The 20,505-nt window shown below is 42.7% G+C and overlaps 1 protein-coding gene across 1 annotated transcript in view; it reads left to right on the top strand.

Moving 5' to 3' along the window:
• Positions 1-20,505, top strand: part of LOC147730242 (multidrug and toxin extrusion protein 2-like) — an 832,471-nt gene that overhangs the window by 98,280 nt on the left and 713,686 nt on the right. The window contains exons 2-3 of the mRNA XM_086955003.1: positions 3,394-3,495; positions 12,417-12,485. Of these exons, the coding sequence (XP_086811129.1) occupies positions 3,394-3,495; positions 12,417-12,485 (171 nt within the window). The remainder of the gene's footprint in view (positions 1-3,393; positions 3,496-12,416; positions 12,486-20,505) is intronic.

Below are 20,505 nucleotides of genomic sequence, written 5' to 3'. Positions count from 1 at the left end.
GTCTTCTATTACATACGCCTGCGCGCAGGGATGAGGGACATCCTGCCTGATTTCCCTGATGAACCTGAAATTCTACTTCCACTTCATTTCCTACTATGTTCACAGGAAGGGGCACATCTGGTCTCTGGCCTTTACCGTCCGCTCAGGGCTGCGGCCCCAATGCCTGAGGCTGGTGCCCGGATATATTGGAATGCTGAGCTAACTGCTGACCTCACTGATGAGCAATGGCAATACTGCTGCACCCTCACGTCCTGTATCTCCGCAAGCAGTAGACTAAAAATCATACATTACAAATTCCTACAGCGGATGTATTATACACCAGTGCGGAAACACAGATTCGGCTTAGCGGACGATGACCGATGCGGGCGCTGCCATGCCGAACACGCAGACTTCCTGCATTTGGCGTGGGGATGCCCTCTAGTACAGCATTACTGGCAACAGGTAACGGACTCCCTCACCGCGATGACAAAGGGCACTGTGCCTATGGACCCATTGATGGCACTTCTCGGGCATACTCCGCATATCCCTGAATCCTGTCGGAAATTTGTCGATCCTGCATTGCTCTTGGCTAAGAGGCGGGTGGCGTGCCGTTGGGGTCGAGGCAGGGCACCTAAATTTAAGGATTGGATAGCAGACTTGACCTACTGTCAGGAACAGCATACTACCTTCGCTGAATTGTTACCGGTCATGAGTCGGCCTAATGATATTTGGGGCCCCCTAGTGAGCTATTTACTTGCACAGACTGATGATTAGCGACGTTGCTGGAACTTAAAGTGGGACCACAATTCTCGTCAATACATATGCACTTCATCTCGGTTCTGATAGGGGTTGTCTCCCTGTTCCCAAGCCGTGGGTCACCGCCCTGCCCAGCGCACCCCATATGTCGCTCATAACCATAGACCTCTCTCTTGGTTACGCCTGCCCCCTTGCTCATTCCAGGGCCCTTCCATGCCACCCATGACATGTACTCACCCCCCTTACATTCAATTACACTCTGTGACACCATGCATGATGCCTACTATAGCGTTGATTGTATGCCGCCAGGACTCTTGTTATACGACTATTAAGATGAGTACGATCTTGCCTATCTGTATTACTCTTATCGGCTCGGGCCTTCATATCCGAGTGTGTCTATAAAGCTCTTAGTTTGTTGAATGTTGGGAAGTTTTTTCAACTTAAAGAAAAATAATAACTGAAAACACTGTTCTGCTGCAGTACATCCTCAGATGCTTGGCACCGCCGGATGCGCTACTACTATCGCCTGATCCTGTGATACGCTGCCGGGCCCCCGGGATGTCGGTCACAAGGCTGTGTTATATAAGATTGTCATGCTGCCGCCGGTTGTAGGCGCAAGAAGCTGTGTACTATCTTTCCTATGCAATAAAGCAGTTTTGAAGACCCAAAAAAATAAAAATAAATAAAAAATAAATGATTAGCTTCACTACTGGCGTCAGAATGGAGTTAAAGGCTCAAAAGGTTGCCCAATCAAGCATAAAACGCGAACGGAACAGGTAGATGAGTTGAAAAACGAACTGGAAGGGAATTCATTGGCTGATAAAGCTGCAAAAGGGACAGTACGAACTGCTGCCATAGTTGCGATCACTCGTTCCAAAACAGTATAGACAGCTGATGGTAGCTGTCATTGATTCACGCAAGAAAAGCACAGCCTTATGGAAAGAGTTTCCACTCAAGTACTCTTACAAGTTTGAAGCGAATAACATTCCGTATGCTCAAATTCCAGGATTGGGGATAGAGTGATACCAAACATGGATCGCAGATTAGGTTTAATTCTAGCTGCACATGAGGGTCTGGGTTCTGCACACATAGGGGTTACGGAACATTTTCTTTAATGAAACAACTCTATTGGTGGCCAGGATCAACAAAACAGAAAATGTATTTTGTTTTAAAGTGCGACATCTGTCAGTAGATGTAGGGTTCCACCATAGCACGCCTAGCACAAACGCCATTATTGATATCACAGACCACTCGCTTGTGTCTATTTAGACCACTGCGGCCTCCTACGATTAGATGGGGCTTACAAGTGTATCATGGTAGCAGTGGATTCATGCTCTAGATTCCTATGGGTTTGACTTCCGCGCTCGACTGAAGCTCGAACTGTTATAAAAGATTTGTGAGTCTTTATTGGGACATACAGAGTTGGCAGTTTACATTTTGACTGCGGCCCCGCTTTTAGCTCTAGGGCTTGCAAGGAAGCCATGGAAAGTTTGGGTTTAGCCCTGCGGTATTACTCTCTGTACCATCCCGAGGGAAATACTTGTGTGGAGAGGAAAAACCGAGACTTAAAGCAATCTTTAACTGCAGAGTATTACTTTTGTGTGGTACTTGGGTCAATCACTTATATGAGGTCCAGAGGGCACTCAATATTATGCCAATAAGTTACCTAGGAGGTGTCGCTCCTTATGAAGTCCTATTTAGGACGAGAATGTGGGTACCTGATCTCGATTATGAAAGCACAGTGATGGATGGAAAACCATTTGACATCAATAAACGTTTGACTGTTTTACAGGATCTTAATGAATTCCGGGCACTACAAAGCAGAGTGCTAGTAAAACTCACTGCTACTGGGTAAGTCAAATCAATCACAGCAAGACCTGCCTGGATCCCAAAAGTCGTGAATCTGGTCAGAGAAAAGATTGTGGACAAGAAAGAATTTGGGCCATCAGACAGAAAGCCTTTACCTGTCCTCTTTCGAGATGGACCATCCTCTGTCAAAAAACCTTCTACTCTTTGACTTTGAAGGCACTCCTGGAAAGAATCTGAGCCTATTACATCAGAGACAAATCCACCACTTCTGCCTTTGCCAGAGGCGTTCCCATAGAGATCTGCAATGCAGCAACATGGAAGCCCCTTCACACCTTAGGCAAGCAGTACTGCCTAGATTTTGAAGTGCACAAGGATGGCACTTTGCCAAATCCGTTTTGCAGTATTTACTATTGTCTACCCAACCATCAACTCTTCTGTGGGAGGGTATTGCTATGAAATGTATTCTACAGATGAGGAATCTGAAGACTGAAGTTCTTCAGAAGGCAAAGTTACTTGTGCGTGTAACGATCTTTCTGATGGATACTCTATCTACCTTTATAATTTTCTTCCTTCTCCCATTGACTGGGCAACACGTCTTCACCCACTGAGCAAACAATTAAAACCCACTTACACTATTTTGTATTAACACTGCAACCTCTTGCTCTATTTTCAGTGTACTGTGTGATCCCTTGATAGGATTGTGCATTTTTACCACTTATGTAAAATTACATTCTTTTTCTAATGACGCTTTATAATACCTAAAATAATATTGTTGCTATCATGTTGTATACATGGTATGAATATTGTATCAGTAATAACTATTTTTCCTTTCTTGTCTCCCACTGTTAGTTTCTTTCAACATTCATGGTCTTTATGATAAGTGTAACAAGTTCGATATTTTGTGGGCATCTTGGAAAGGTGGAGCTGGACTCTGTGACCCTTGCCATTGCTGTAAGTATTTTTATGAAATATGATAGCTGTTAGAGAAGATATAAGCAAACTAACTTTATTTGCGATATTTTATTTTTATGTTTTAGTAAATATCGATGTTTTAACCCATTATAATGAGAGTGAAACAAAACTCGTTAATCTCCCACTATCCCCCCCTAATAACCCTCAACCTCCTCCAGAGTAACATTGAATAGAGAGTTTACAAGTATACTGGCTATAGCAAATAACCGAATCGTTTTGTTTGTGGGAAGCATTTTAGCAAACGCTTGAAATAATCTATCCAGTCATCTCTTTCGGTATCCTTTTTAAAGCCCCGCAGGCATGTGAGTGATCTATTGCCTCTGGAAAAAACTCTCCAAGGGAGCCCAAATGTTTGCAAACTGGTTCTGTAACCTGTCATGTAGTATTTTATCCATTGCCACAGTTCGCCGTAGTCTTTGATACCATTCTGTCACTGTTGGTGGGGCAGTTGTGTTAAATTTAGCTAAGCTTGCTTGTATTGCAAATGAGAGAAGTACCCTCATTAGGGTTGTAGTAGTGTACCTGTTTCCACATACAAAATCATGTGCCCAGTCCTGTACCATATTGCCACACCCTTGGTGTATTGTATACTTGTGATCATATCGATATTGTCCAGCAAATCCTTCCAAAATGTTTTAATCCTTGGGGTTCCCCACAAAATATGTGAGATTGTTCCTCTTTGCCCACACCATCTCCAGCATAAGTCGGTCTTGTTTCGGTGGACAGTGCAGGTCTTTAGTGCCACCTATGTTTTCTGCTTGCATCTATTCCTTTTACATTACTCTACTTGTATGTGTCAGTATAATGCCCACTCGTGGTCTGAGAAGACAACCTCTTGTGTCATATAGTAGCTTTTCCTGCTATTCTATCTCCGGCTTCAATCTTCTTACATCTATATAAAAACGAAAGTATGTCTGTTTGTCCTTTATGCATTACTACACCATTCATCCGATCGCCATGAAACTTTGGGAAGTTGTTGAGTACACTCCCGTGAAAGTCTGGCCAAAAATAACAAACACATTTTTTTTTAAAAAACAAACAAACAAACAAAAAAATATTAAGTTATTGAGTACACTCCCTCAAAGGTTTCTGGCAAAAAAAATGAAAAATGTGTTAAACATCGGCCCCCAGGGCCCTCATAATCTTTCCAATACTGAACGTTTACAGTTTACTGTGCAACTCGCTTTCGCAATGACCATCAACAAAGCACAAGGACAGTCGCTGCAAGTGTGTGGACTAGATTTGGAGAATCCGTGCTTCTCACATGGACAACTGTATGTGGCCAGCTCACGCATCGGAAAACCTTCGGATTTATTTGTGTACGCACCAGATGGAAAAACAAAAAATACAGTGTATCCACAAGCACTCGAATAAATAAACAGAATTAAAACAACACTTTAAAATGTTTTCCATATTAAAATGAATAAGTTTCAATAAAAATGACAATGTAAATTGAATGTTATATCAAGTTTCCTTAAATTTCCTTTCTTCTGAGATCGCAGCAACACACAACGGGTAAGCTAGTAGTTTTTTATATTTTGAAGGTGACATGAGCATCCATGTCTGTGGTTAGTAAGAGTTTCTCGTAGTAGGTAGGCTTCTCATTGCCTCCTGCTGAAAACCCTTATTTAGTATCCAGGGCTAAATATGGGTGCATCTCAAACTTTCTTTTTCTGTTATCTCATATTCTCTTTTAATTATCTCAAACATCTCATTTTCCCATTGCCAGACAGGTCTCGAAGTTTATTGCATCTATTATTATCCCGCTGTTTGAATGCTTTCCTGTCTGGTCCCGAGCCGAAATTTAAATTTCCCAGATTTAAGGTTGAAGGAAATGAAAAGCTAAATAAATGACTGTTTCAAAGGTTTCACATCTAATTTTCATAACTGTTTCCCCTGTGTCGTTCTGTTCAAGGTACTCTGTTATCGCTAAACATGTTTTCTTTTAGCGATTGGGTCTTTTAAGGTGGCGTCGTTCAAACGCCAAGTGCTAGGTCTCTAAACTGTCTTCCCTCCCTCAGTGGAGTTTGCAAATCATAAGTGCATGATCATACAGGGATATACTACAGCGTTCAGCAGTTTTTCTATGCAAGAGATCTACATGAGTGATTTAAGAGGAACATATCTATTCTTGCATACGTCTTATGTGCCGAGGAGTAGTGTGAGTAGTCCACTTGATCCGGGCTCTCTATTTCTCCGAATCATTGCAGTCCCACATTAGACTGCTACGATCGCTATATAGCTTTGTTGCTATGTTTCTAATTTCTCATTTAGAAGAAAGTTCCAATTCCTTCTTAACACCCCCGCTGTAATCAGGCTCTTCTCAAGCAATAGTAACTTATGGATTCTTGGCTTGCGTTTGCAGCATATACTGCTGCTATTGAAACCTAACTTCCCCCTTAAATTGGCATTGAGGGGTGTGTGGCCAAGCAACGTGGGTGACAGGACGTGAGCCTCAGAGCTCCCTGCTAGCACTCCCCGAGATCCTGCTTAATCCTGCCCTATTGATCCCTAGATAAGCATCAAAGTAGCACAGCTGTGTGGGGCACTGGCCTGCACCCGGGGAGCTTCCCCGGGAGATCAGCCAGAACTGGAGAGCGAGTGAGCAGGCCACCATCGACTGGGCCGTGCCGTGGCACTGTCTGTTCCCGGTCGCAGGACGGGCGGCGCCTGGGCCCCTCATGGCGGTGCCTTGGCTGGGTGAGGTTGACCCACCGGCTGCATGAAAGGCGAAGATGCTTGGAGCTCTGCCGGTGGGAGGACCTGAAAGCAGCGACAGCTGAGGGCGAGGCGGGCTTTGCGGCCCTAGCAGAAGGTAACCTTTTCTCATGTCAACTGTGGCCTCCATTTGCAAAACCCTCTCTGCGAGCCAATTGACCTCCTTTTTTTTTCTTTTTTCTTCTTGTCCTGTCTATCCTATTTGATATTGAATCAGAACACTTCTATAATTTCTTGAAGATTGTGGAAGAGGTTCTCCATAAAGTCTGATGTGATTGCGGTCTATCATTTCTTCCTCTCTTCTTGCTGTCATCAGCGTTTTCATTGCTTTTCCTTGGCATTGCTTGGAGGGACAGATTTGTCTGTTGCTGACCTCGTGAATATCTCCTTTGCCAATATGTTTTTTAGTTTATCGGTCGCAGTGGCATAATAGGTCTTCACGGCAAGTGCTCAGTCAGCAGGCAGGGTGCCTAGTCACCCGCCAGATGTTGCTGCAATAGAGTTTTCTTCACTGAACTTCCTTTGTATGCTGATGTCTTTCATGTAGAGCCTATATTTCCAAGCCTCGAATCAGTCCTTCTGCACCTCCTGCCTGTGTCGGGTATATTGTTCCTGGGAACCTAAAGTTGGTACCACAAGTCGGCGCTGGGGTGGAGCATGACTCTCACACTTATATTTCTGGTGTGGTGCCAGGCTTGCACTTTTGGATACCCTTGGAGGCTGTATTTCTCCTCTATGGTGCAATTAATGCCAAGCCACTTTGCTGGTTACTAGCAGTCTGCTCGCTCTCAATTTTGATGTGCACACAGTGTGCTTTGGTAGCTGGGCCTCATCTTTCCACTCCCTGTCTCTTCACTTAACCGCTTAGACATTTGGCGTGAAATGGGGAGAGGGTGCCTTACTTTCACCAGAGGCACCCTCTCCCCATAATGCTGCAATGCCACACCGTGTCACCTGTAACACAGGTGGACTGCCTTGCTCAGACGATCTTTAGGGCCAGGTGCTCAGCTATCCGTAGTCTCCAATGTGACTTCTCCACATGGGCGGGACTCAGTCCCTGATGTTCTCTGCATAAAGTTATACTTCATACCGGCTAAGAAGTAGCCTCCAGAAGACTTCAGGGTCATTCCGCTCAATCCACAAACCCAAGGTTGATACCATTGCATTGACACGTGGAGCGCCTGTCCAGACATTTGTCAGGTTGCTATGTAGCGATCAGTACACACATTCTTGAAGTGCTACCGCCTTGACCACCAGGTCCGTCGAGTGGGGCATTTTGCCCGTTCAATCCTGCAGAACTTTTTGGCCTAAGCAAATTCAAATGAGAAATCTGCGATTAAAAGCATCCATCATAAGAACAAGTTAACTCCCCTTCAGTAACCATATTTCTGGTGGATGCTCTATGTGACCACAGATTCCTCTCCTTCCCTTCCTCCTTTCTTTTCTTTGAACCGTACTCTTTCCCATATGGGCAGCCTAAGAAAGCAACTGCCGCGCGCATGGGTGGCGCTCTTAAGCAACTTCGCTTGTCACTTCCGGAGTTGAACGGCGTTGATGTGAGCGGTACCACACTTACTGGCATGCTACAGTACTGTTTTCGAAGTTTCTGGATCCAGTTTAACGTCTATGGAATATTCACTAGGTAGCGAATCTGCAGTTAATTAGTATCTACCAGAAAGTATTACTGAACGTAAGTAACTTGTTTGCTATGCTCTATCTTAACTTACATTTGTAACAATAAAGGCATGGGTTATTGTGCCTAAGCAAACTACTGTTAAGTTGATATTGCATAATTACACCAACCCTAAAAGTGCTTATCTAATACACCATATCAAATCATTTCATTTTAACCTAGTCCAAAGAGCACAGCAATTATTCCTTAATATTTCTACAAACATCAAATGAGACTCCAATTAAGCTGTAACCATAATGGATCGGCTTGCGAGTCACATTGCTCTTTAATTGCTAAATTAATCTGAGATACTGAAATATTTTCACCCACAAAATAAACTTTATAAATTGGGACAGTTTCTCAGTAATTCTACAACAAAATATATTGAAAAAAATTATTAAATATAATAATAATAATAATAATAATAATAATGTTTCGGCCACTCAACCGTGTTGCACTTTGATTGCTCAACTACTGGGACATTGAACAAATTCCACCACAATGGTGTATGTGCATAATACAGTAGATAGTCACTACACGATTTGCTTGTCTAAAACAAAACCCATATAATGAATCAATCCTCACTCTTTTCTCTTTACAAGTACCCCTGAAGATTATTTGTCAAATCCATTAAAACTTGGAAAAAGAATCACACTAGGTTGAAAATGTGTTTTAGAATGATAATGTACCCTGCAAAGGTGTCACAAATCAGTGCCATCTTAAGTCGCTCTTGAATCAAGAAAACACAGCTGCTATGTTATACAATGACCAGAGCAGCGGTTCTTTACCTTTTGACTTCTGTAGACTGCCATTGAATAATTACTGGAGTATGGGGACCATCACGGAGTCACTAATGGAAGCTTGGGAACCCCAGCCAAAGTCATTTTTATGATTTGAACTACAAAACAATGCAGAAAAATACCAAAAACAAGTATTCACCGGAGAAATGCTCATATATTTAAATATTTTGTTTAATTCACAAATGTAAAAAAAAGGGAAAACGTTATCAATTTTTTTATTTTGTTTCTTTATTTGTATATATGTTATAAATTTTAATGTATTAAATAATATTGAAATGAATTTGGTAGAACAGTCGTGAACCAGCTGAGTAGACCTTGCTGACCCCCAGGTGTCTTTACACCACAGGTTCTACACCATAGTATAGTGTATGTATTAGTCATGAAATCTGCAGAACGAGCAGTTGCCATTAAATGCCATGCTTAAAACCCGGCAGTCGATTTCAAATTCAGTACATACTTGTTTTATTTTGTTTATTTATTTGTATATATGTTATAAATTTTAATGTATTAAATAATATTGAAATGAATTTGGTAGAACAGTCGTGAACCAGCTGAGTAGACCTTGCTGACCCCCAGGGGTCTTTACACCACAGGTTCTACACCATAGTATAGTGTATGTATTAGTCATGAAATCTGCAGAACGAGCAGTTGCCATTCAATGCCATGCTTAAAACCCGGCAGTCGATTTCAAATTCAGTACATACTTGAATTTTTTAGTTAACACCCACTTCATTGGCAAAAATAACAAATTTATAAAAATGTTTTTTAATCAAAAGATGAAATATTAATATAAATGCATGTAAGTAGTTACAGCCATCTTGTCAAACCATTAAATCATAACCTGCCGAATCAGTGTGGTATATCAATTTCTATTATAATTTATAATCTAAAATTGAACCTAATGCCAATCTCTTAAAATCTGTAATCATTCAAAGAGATCAAATTTAGTCTGTTATGCTACAAACTCCCACTTAAGAGAAAGATTATTCATCTTTTTAAATTTAAAGAACTAATTATACAAAAAAATAATAGAGGGTATAATCCCTTCTGACATGACTTAAATATAAATTACATGAGGAGCAATCATAACCGCGATAGTTGTTTCTCCCAAAATATTTTTGATTTGCGAAACAATACTCCATGTCCTTTAAGTACTTAATCAAGAGAGATCTCTCCAAATGCCCATGGGTTTCGCTATACAGCTCACGAAGTGAGAAAATTAATTATGGGTAAATTGACAAATCCATAATTTTCAAGAGTTAGTTACTCAATTCTGTTAGTGTACATGATAAGACCATATAAAATTGAACACTTCTCATTCTAATTATAGTCACAAGATTAATCCTATTCAGGGTAGTTACAGGCATTCATAACCTTAATTTTGCAGACCTATAGAGATACCCCTATAATAAAGCAATAGCTTGTCGCTCCACTGTTAACTTTAAATTACAAGAAAATGCATTGAGTTCCCTAATCCACCTATTGTCCTTTAAGACCGCATTTCCAATATTGACTAATATCTACTTTGAGGATGGACAGCATGAACGACAAACCATGACATCAGTTTCCTTTTGTTGTATGTCTGTTTTCAATCACTTAATCACACATGACACAGACCATATAATAGGTAAAGCGTGAGTGCTGTCAAACAAATTGTAAAACAACATGGTTATATCGCATAACTATCAGGTGTAGAAGATTGGAAATAAAATAATCATAAGCAAATATTTGATCTAGTATATGGACCTAAAACCTAGTATGGTGTGTGAAGAAACTAGGCAGTGTGAGACAGAAGATAGTATATCTATCCAAATATATATAGCGTCTCAGGGTTTTAATTTAGAAGATTCCAACACCAGAGAAAAAATATATTTTGCAAAGTTAGAGCCAAAATGTACCTAGCTACTCGGGTGACAAGGGACAATATATCAAGATGCCCACGAATGTAGACAAAGGAGCGCAAGAGATCAAACGTTCTACACTTAATTCAGCCTGGCCTTGTAGACTGCACATTTTCTAGGCGACTTAATGTTAGAAGTATAATTTTAAACCGCAGTCCAGGACTGCTGGTGAAGCTCTTATACCATGTTCTAAAGTCTCCCACCCTTCCAAACTGTGTTTTCTGTTTTAGCATTAAAAGAATCCCAACTTCTGAATTTGAGGTGGAATACGGAGTAGAGGGTTGATATGCCAAATGAAGGGTTGCTGATGCTCCTGTTGAGTATCTGCCTTCTAGACCAAGGGCAATCAATTAAGGTGATAATGCTGCTATAATTGCTCAAATATTGAAATATGCGCTTTTGTGGCATTTCTGTAATGCGTATTTTCTCAACAACACTAAGTTGAAATCTAGAATGATAAGCCTTTGTAGCCACCCTCTACTATCAACAGATGCCGCGAATTAAATGCATTTGTATGTTATAAAACTCAGATCATAAAACCCCATGTACATAGCATTTGATTGGTATGGAACTGGGTTGTGGGGTATACGTATAGTTCAAGCAGAATAATTTTAAGGCATGGTCAAAGTGGGCTGTGACCCAGGGCCACCACCTTTCAAGGGGGACCTTCTTTAAGCTTTCAGGGCAGCCCCAGGCTGCTTAGAGTTTTACAATAACCAGTTTGTTTACTTACTTTTGTTTTTTTCTCCAGCAAGCCAAGTCTGTCCGATCATCCCAGCTTCTACTTGAGAGATAGTTATTAATCAAGAAATACCTGTTAGAATCTGGCTACATTTAGCAAGCACTTTAAACTTTCTAATTTCACAGACCCAGCCCAACTTCCCAGGCCTTTGCCGTTATGCAGCATTTGGCACTTACTGTGCAGTAAAGATTGTCATTGTATGTGCCCTCTGTGAATGCATCGTCCTTGTGGAGCTGCTGCCAGACCAGCCTGCTGACTCCTAATACCGGTCCCATTCAGCACAGATTGCGGTAAATATGCCCAAATAATGTTGACCGTATAGCCACCCCACACATTGTGGCTTGATGGCTTGGTAGACTCACTATCCTTTCTTCTTTTTTGGGTGCAGTTTAGCTGGGGAGTGCATTTGTGAAGGTATGGCCCGAGGGTAGGCCACGTGTGTCACTATGCACTGCAGAGCAGCAGTCTGTGCTTCCTTCATGACTGAACCATGACTGAACCATCCATCTGGAGCCGCTGCTGGGCTGGTACAGTTCCTAATTCATAGGTCCTCTGAGAGAGAAATAAATACAAAAAAACACTCCATGGCACAGGCCTGAAAGTTGATGGACACTCCACTGAACCACATGCAGCAGGCTTTTTAAGGCCACTTGTTTTTCTGTTTCTCTTATGCACTCTAATAATTTACCAACTGTTAAAGGGTTCGGCTAGGGTGTAAGCTAGCCAAGGGTTGTCAGTGATACGACGAAAGTCGTCGTGAATGAGCAGAAAATGATATAAACAAATTAGTTGTTCTGAGCAGGAGTCCCCAAATTGTTTGGCCCGTGTCCCCCAAAATCCTCAAGATGTCCGTGGGTTCAAGGTCTTGTAATTCAGGCCATCGAGAATGCTGGGTACTTGTAATAGCAGAATGTGCATGGTATTATGAAAATCTGCATGGGTTGAAACGAAAAGTAAAGCCAGAGAAATATTCAAAGTACCTCACTCATAAATCCAAAGCTTTTCTAAAGTTTGTATAACATTTTTTTTTTAAAAGTGAATGCTAATTGTTGTCATGTGGTTTACAGATAATAAATGTTACTGGAATATCAGTTGGTTCAGGACTGTCCTCCGCCTGTGACACCCTAATATCCCAGGTAAGAAGGGACCATTTTTATGTGTAAGAATGTCAGTGAATAAACTGATGTTTTGATTTTGCATTTCACTAGGGTTTTTTGTACTGTTTTGATTTTGGATTTCACTAGGGTTTTTTGTATTTTTCAAAATACTCGTGTTTATGACCAGAAAGGTGTCAGTTAAGTGGTAAATTAATTCATAATTAGGTAAATTAATGTATGTGTGAAATTGCACCTCGAAAAAGGGAACTTAAATGCTTTGGCCAAAATAAAATTCTGCGTACAACAGCAAGATAAACATTACTCGAAGTGCTTCATTGTGTATTTCATAAGGATGTTGCAAAAAGTACATGTAATCTTTCAAGAAAATCTAACTAATGCTCCCTTTCTGTCCCAACTGTAGAGGATCACAGGTTAGGTTCTCTACGAATAGGGCAGTAAGAATGCAAGGAGGCAGGAGAAAATTGTTCAGGAGTGTTAGATCCCTATACAAAAAAACTCTGGCTATATAGTTGATTTTTTAGATAATTTTATTGAAAAACAAAAACTGACGGTAACAAATCTATTATCGCCGTACATCAATCATACCCATAAAGTTTGTTATGAACCCAAGCTATAAGTGACACTTTACTGCATGTTAATAAATGAACTGGATCCAAGCTTCAGTTAAATCCAGCCGTTACTGAGGGTGCAGCCCTTTCTGAGCCCTTTCTGATTTGGTTGGAAAGTAGAATATCGTCCTAAAAAATACCATAATACAAAATAACGCTAAATAAATATTGAGACCAAACTATTGGCTATAAATACTTTGCGTGAAGTACAAGAATGAGCATCTAGACTACAAAAGTATTATGGACAAAAATATCGACTTTGCGCAGGTGTGTGTATATAATGCAAACTGTAGTAAATAGTGCAGAGTTCATGAATCCAAACAAAGGACCTGCCTTGAAGTAATGACAATATTAGAGAAGAGGACTATGGAAAATCCAGTTCATAAATTGTAATGGCCTTATTATGAGTCTGGCGGTCCACGGACCGCCAGACTCACGGTGGCAGTCTCCCGACTGCCCATTTACGATTAATGCGGGCAGACCTCTCTGGGACCACCGTATCCACTGCAACTGCAGAGAAACTGCTGTTCCCCGGCTGTTGCGTCGTGGGCCTGAGGCCGCAATATGCTTGGCGGGCTACTGGGGCCCGACAAGCATATTAGGAGTTTTCTCACAGCCACACTTTCGGGGGGTGTAATTTAATGAAATATCTGCTTGTCCATGGGGCAGTTTGCTTCATAAATCTACTGGTCCTGTAACAAAATCCACTTGTCCCTTTGGGGCCATGTAATGCCGCGACAAATTATGGCAGCAATCTCATTATATAAGAGTTGTGATATAGCCTCTCTGATTATGCCAGGGCTCATACCATAGAAGTGTTTGAATACTTGCAATCCCTTTACGTTGCCACATTTCCGCAGCTACATACTGGGACTGAAGGTAGCTTGTAAGAAATCGTTCCAGGGTTAGAATGTCCTTTTGAGTCTGTGCAAACCTACTAACTTGAATGTTTTAAGGGTTTTCAACAACTCTTCATTGATCTTTTCCCATACTGAGAAATGTAGGAAATGTATGGCAGCACCTTTGAAGTTGCTCACCCACTCCCCCAAATCTGTTGCTTCTGACTGGTATTCCCCTGCCCTACGCCCTGAAAAGAGTTGGTGAAAGAAATTAGAATGGACATGGGGACTCTCCCACAGAGAACAAGACCAATCTAGTTACAAAATTGCCTTCGCATCCTATCATGGAGGAAAAACTATTCACTGGAGATGAAAAAAGAGTACAAAAGCAAATTAACTAAATATCGGAGCCTCTGCAATCAGGCACGAACAGACTATGTATGCTCCACCATTGCGGGGGCCCTAAATCGCTCCCAAACTTTGTTTAAATTGGTAAAAGAACTAGCAGGATCCAAAACCATAGCTGCACCCCCAGACCTAAACAAAATACAATGTGAAGCTCTAGCGTCTTTTTTCATACAAAAAGTAGATAAAATCCATCAAGGAATTATGGCAGCCCAGATGAGTGGTGTCCACCCTGATACTACACATCTGCCTCTACCTGCCGATAACACTACCAACAGATCCAATATTGATGTGCCTCAGATTCCTGGAAGCATCTTGGATAGCTGGCCTAGACTAAATACTGAAACTTTAACTAAACTACTTAGCACCATCAAATCAGGATCACCAAAAGACCCTCTACCCTGTGCGATACTTAAAAACCTTGGACCTCAATCACTTGACATCATTACTAATCTACTTAACACCTCTTTGCAAGAGAGCACCGTACCTTCTGATTGGAAACACGCCATGATTCACCCTCTTTTAAAGAAGGCGGGAGGAGATCCCAATCAGCCCTTTAACTTTCGGCCCATTTCGTTATTACCCATTTTCTCCAAGATTCTGGAGAAGCATGTGAATCAAGTCTTGACAGAATTTGTCACCATGCAAGACTTGCTGCCCCCTTGTCAATCTGGGTTTAGAGCAGGTTTTTCGATGGAAACCACGCTATTAGGAATCACCGAAAACATCCGGGGCCTCATAGACAAAGGTGAGACAGTGGCCCTGATATTGCTCGACCTAAGCGCTGCCTTTGATTCTGTGTCACACACGGTCTTAATCAACACGCTTTGCTCCCTCGGTATTCGTGGGTCAGCGTTGGAGTGGCTCATCTCCTTCCTAACTGGAAGGACGTTACAGGTCTTCTCGCATTCAGCATGCTCAGATGCACATGTTTTTGAGCATGGCGTACCCCAGGGCTCCATATTAAGTCCCCTTTTATTTAATTTATATATGTGCCCCCTAGCTAAGGTAGTTGAAGAAGCAGGTCTATTAATGTATTCATACGCGAATGATTCACAGCTAATTTTCTCTTACATCTGAGAATATGGATGCCCCATCCACCCTAAAAAGCGGCTTAATGAAAATATCTGGTTGGATGCAGGATAACTTCCTCCAACTAAACGGGGAAAAACGGAGGTTATCAATTTAGGTAAAAATAAAGACCTGTGGGGCCCAAAACACTGGCCAAATGAGATGGGCAGGCTCCCTGTTCCAGTTTCACAGGCGCGTAATCTAGGTGTCAACATTGATGACTCTTAAGATGCACAAACAAGCTGAAAGAACTGCAACCACGTGCTTCGTCATTTTAAAATGGTTAAAAAAGATATGCTGGATGCTGCCTGAGCATACAAAGAAAACCGTGGTCAGTGCCCTGATTACTTCAAGGATTGACTACAGGAATGTCCTATATTTAGGCTCTAACAAAGCAACCACCTGTAAACTACAGGTAATCCAGAACTCAGCGGCTCGGCTAATATGCAGGATTCCTAGATATACCCCCACTACCAAATATCTTCGAGACCTTCACTGGTTGAAGGTTGAAAATAGAATCAAGTTTAAAGCATTATGTTTATGCATAAAATTAATTCCGCTAAAGCCCCGAAATACCTTATGCAGCTTGCCCGCCCTTACTGCCCTTCTCGCTCCTTGCGTTCCACTACTCAAAGAAAGTTTGTCATCCCTAAAATCAAGTTGTCCCGTATGGGTGGTCGTTCTTTTGGATATCAAGGGCCCGTGTTATGGAATTCCCTGCCTTTGTTAGTACGTAGCGAAGACAACTACTTTAAATTTCGCAAAATCTTAAAAACCTGGCTATTTAACATCTAGGCAGTCTCCTCTTTCAGACTCAGACTTCTTCACAAATTTCGCGCTGGGAAACCCTTTGTGGGTAGCTGTCGCGCGTAACAAATGCAATAATAATAATAATCATAATAATCCTAAAAACATCAAAAATGCGAGCAAAATCCATATTGCTCATCAATTGGAGCAGGCTGGTACCAACTCCAGGACATTATTTAATATAGTTAAGTCCTATTCCAACCCCAGTGCCTGTGATACTGCGGAATCTCCCTCACAGTCGCTATGCAATAATGTTGCATCTTATCTCACTCAAAAAATAGATTCCATTTATCATAATATCATCTATGCCAACACCATCTCCTCCCCCACCACTGTTGGCCCTCTGACAAACACATCATCTTCTCACATTTACACTCCTTCCCCCTATCTCAGTCCTATGGAAGTCATATCCCTCCTTGAGACTACCAAATCCTGCTCCCCTCTGGACATCATCCCCACCAAGATTTTGGCCAAATTTGCTGACCAGCACGCCCCTCCCATTTGTTCTATCCTTAATAGTTCCCTATGTTCTGGTAGCCTCCCTCCTGCATGGAAAAACACTCAAATTATACCCATACGGAAAAAAAACCAAGATTCCCACCACTGAACTCACCAACTACCGACCTATATCTCTACTACCCCTGCAGACCAAGCTAATTGAAAAACATATCAATAAACACTTGTCCAAGTACATGGAAACCTCTAACCATCTTGATGCTTCTCAATCTGGTTTTCGGGCTAAGCACAGTACCAAATCTGCCCTTATTGAGGTTACTGACAACATCCGTATGGCCTTGGACAAGGGTCAAGCAGCACTTTTAGTGCTGCTTGACCTGTGAGCTGCATTGAAATACCATTTCCCATCAGATTCTACTAGATAGACTCCAGGATATAGGCGTTCGAGGGCTGACCCTGAAGTGGGTCACCAACTTTCTGACTGACAGAACTCAGACTGTCACTATGGGAACCTTTAAATCCACCACTACTAACGATACAAGGGGGTCCCGCAGGGCTCCTGCTTGAGCCTGACCCTTTTTGCGTAATCCTTGGGTCAAGTATTTGTGTGCACCCTTCGCCAGTTGTGCTGCTGTGGAATCTGTTATGAATTCAAGCGCACTTTATAATTGTGGTTAAAAAGGTCGACATGTTTCAGCCGTAAGTGCCAAAAGGTCAGTAGGCTTTCTTCAGGACCAGGGGGTGGTGAAGTGACTAATAGTGAAAAGAATAGGTAAATTTAGAACCTGATTCTTCTGGCAGTAGAAGGTCGCATTGTACCTCTACAAACAGAGCAATTTGCCTCTTCGGGGGTCGCGGCTTTTAGGATGGAGGTTTCACTGGTTCCTTCTCATCCTTGCCTGCATACTTGTGCCGACTCTGCCCAGCAACAATGCGCTTGAATTCATAACAGATTCCACAGCAGCACTGTTGGAACTTTGGTCACCAGTGCCCTAGGGTAGCATGGCACGAGCGGGTAGGCATCCGAAAGCACATGTGTTAAGTGATCATGCAGCACACACTCACACTGAGACAGAAACATGGGCACACAATAAATGATTTCACTGCAGTGCTTGTATAAAAAACAAGTAATTTGTATTAAGATAAATAGATAGATAGATAGAGCAGGATCAGGGAAATCACAAGTTCATTTAAAATACATATGTCTCAAAACTTGCAATCAATATTGGATGAATAGATATTAAATAATCAATAGATATTAAATATTGGATCAATAAATATTAGTTAGATAAATAGTAAATATTCAATAAATATCAGATATTAGGTGAATATATTTTAGGAAAACCACAGGCCTATCCTTCGCCTTGCTTCTTGACAGCACCTGTAAAAATGCATTAAGGAGACAACCAAATAACATGGCATTTGTTCCTGCAGGTATTTCACCCATGTTTCACTAAACATAAATAGGTAAATAAATAACTGTAGCTTTCAGTAAATATAGCACTGAAGAGGCAAAACATTTCATTAAAAATAAATATCCCCTTGTGTAGGTTTAACCATCTCCTTATTTAGGAATAAAACACCTCACTGGGGAAAACCAGCATTTTAGCAAACTAGCCTGAGTTTAGTGGACTTGGCTTATGCATGTAAAACCTTTTAGTAAATCTAAACATTTCTTTAAAGCAAGGAGCACCTCACTCCAAAACTGTAGGCATGTGCTCCACCTTTCAACCAACATGAATAAATGTTTCGTTAGTCAGCAGACACAGTTCATTATGCAGCTGTTGGCGTTTCCACCTCCCAGGTCAGAATCAACATTCTAATACCTACATTAAGCAGGCATAACCCTTTCACCACCCAAGAGTAACCCTGTAAATAAGTAGGGGTTAGTACACTGGGGCAGGGGTGTAATAAAACTTCTATAGTTCAGAATAATCCTGGCTTCAAGCAGGAATAACCACTTCAAAACTCTTCCCCAAGCATAGGTAACATCCCCCTAATCAGGAGTAAACATTACAGGGAAGGAACCGGAGTAACATCTGCAATCAACCAAGCATTCCATCAGGGTAGTACCCCTTATAAAGGCAAAACATCTAATTAGAGCTCGGGCCCCAATTCACTAGGCAAGGGTACCCATTTCCTTTAGGTAACAATAACCAGTACCTTGTTTAGGAATCAGCTTTTTATTGGGAGATTACCCTCATTCCAGTACTCAGCCCCCCAAGTATCTCACTAGGCTCCTATAAGCATTTCATTATGCATTTTATGAAGCACTCTAAATGAGCATTTCGCTGTGCATGGAATAAAGCACTTTAATTGAAAACAGGGCATTAGAACCTTGCATTACAACCTGGCGTCAAAATGTTGCATAAAAACCATTTCATGGAAGCTTTTAATTAAGGCCCTGCAAATAACAAGAGCGGGCATTTCATTCGACAATTCATTTAAAACAACTTATGGGGCCGGGCTAACAACTCTCTGGTGTAGGGGAACAGCACGATAGGCTGAATTAACAAGCCTTATCAGGCAACCAAGCATTTCCCCTTGTTCCGGCCAGGGCCGCCTAAATCCACGTTGAGGGGCCCCACAGTCACTCGGGGCACAATGGGGGTACCAGTGTTCTCCCGGGGAGGGGCGATCTCAAGACCTTCCGCCCTCCTCCCCGGGATTTACCTGTCGCTTCAGGCCTTCTCCGGGCCCCTTGCGGTGATCACAGGCAAAAGGGGAGGGCTCCTACCCCACACTGGAGCCCTCCGGTTGTAGCTCCTCTTGTTCCCGGGCCTCGCTCTGCCTCCGGGGGCCCGGGGTTCATTCAGGGACATCCTTGGGGGAGACACAACACTTCGGAGAGGGCTCTTGCTCTTTACGACCTCTGGCGCTGCAGTCTCCCTCAGTCTCAGGCTGCAATGACGGGGGCGTGGCCGGTGACACGGCGGCGTTCCCCCGTCACATGACACAGGATCTCCTCGGCCTCAGCGGCCTAGTGCGCCTGATTGAAACTCCGGCGGGGGTTCTTGCCTCAGGGCCTAACGCGGCCCTCACGGACTCCGGCGACCCTCTCCTCACATCGGGGGCCGCCGCAACGAGGCAGTTAACAGCAGGAAGGCCCAACAGTCGAACCGGGCCCGCGGCGGTGAATGCCCAGTCAGCGCCTCAGCAGGGGCCCTCGGGGATCACAGCGCTTCGCTAGGGGGCTACAGGTAGGCGCTTGGAGGGGACTTCGTAGCGCTTTAAGGGCAGCGCTTTACAGGCACTTTACAGCGCTCCTGGGGGAGGGCAGATTACAGCATTCCTCCAGCGCTTCAGCAGGGGTCATCAAAGGAGCGATCAACAACGTTTGGGCAGATTGCTTCACAGCGCTTTACAGGCACTTCACAGCGCTCCGATGGGCCACAACAGGCAATTACCACAGCGCTCATCAATTACTTCGTAGCGCTCAGATGGAGGCCCAGCAGGGGTGGTACAGCGCATTCCTCCTCACAGCGCTCCTCTGGGGGCACACAAGAAAGCACTTGAGGCACTACCACAGCGCTTCTCCAGATGAGGGAAAAAGACAGCGCTTAATATAGGCAGTCAATAGCGCTTACACCAATAGACTATAGCGCTTTCAGGGGCACAGCAGATGACAGCCTTAGCGCTGGGGCCAAATTCAGGCAGTTCTGGAGGCTAGCGCTTCAGCAGTAGCTGACTTTAAATAAAGGCAGTTCACAGGTCAAGCCACACAGCAGTGGCAGGTTAGCGCAGGGACCCCCAGGTGGCGTCAGGGGGCACAGGGAGCAACACAGCACCAACCTGGGTAGTTCCTCAAAAGTCCTGGGTGATTTAGTTTTCTCCTTGGCGTGATGTTTCTTG

The sequence above is a fragment of the Lissotriton vulgaris genome, chromosome 2_1 (assembly GCF_964263255.1).
Source record: "Lissotriton vulgaris chromosome 2_1, aLisVul1.2, whole genome shotgun sequence".
In the NCBI taxonomy this organism is placed as follows: domain Eukaryota; kingdom Metazoa; phylum Chordata; class Amphibia; order Caudata; family Salamandridae; genus Lissotriton; species Lissotriton vulgaris.
The sequence above is the reverse complement of the archived record's forward strand: the minus strand, read 5'-3'. Positions and strand labels throughout refer to the sequence as shown.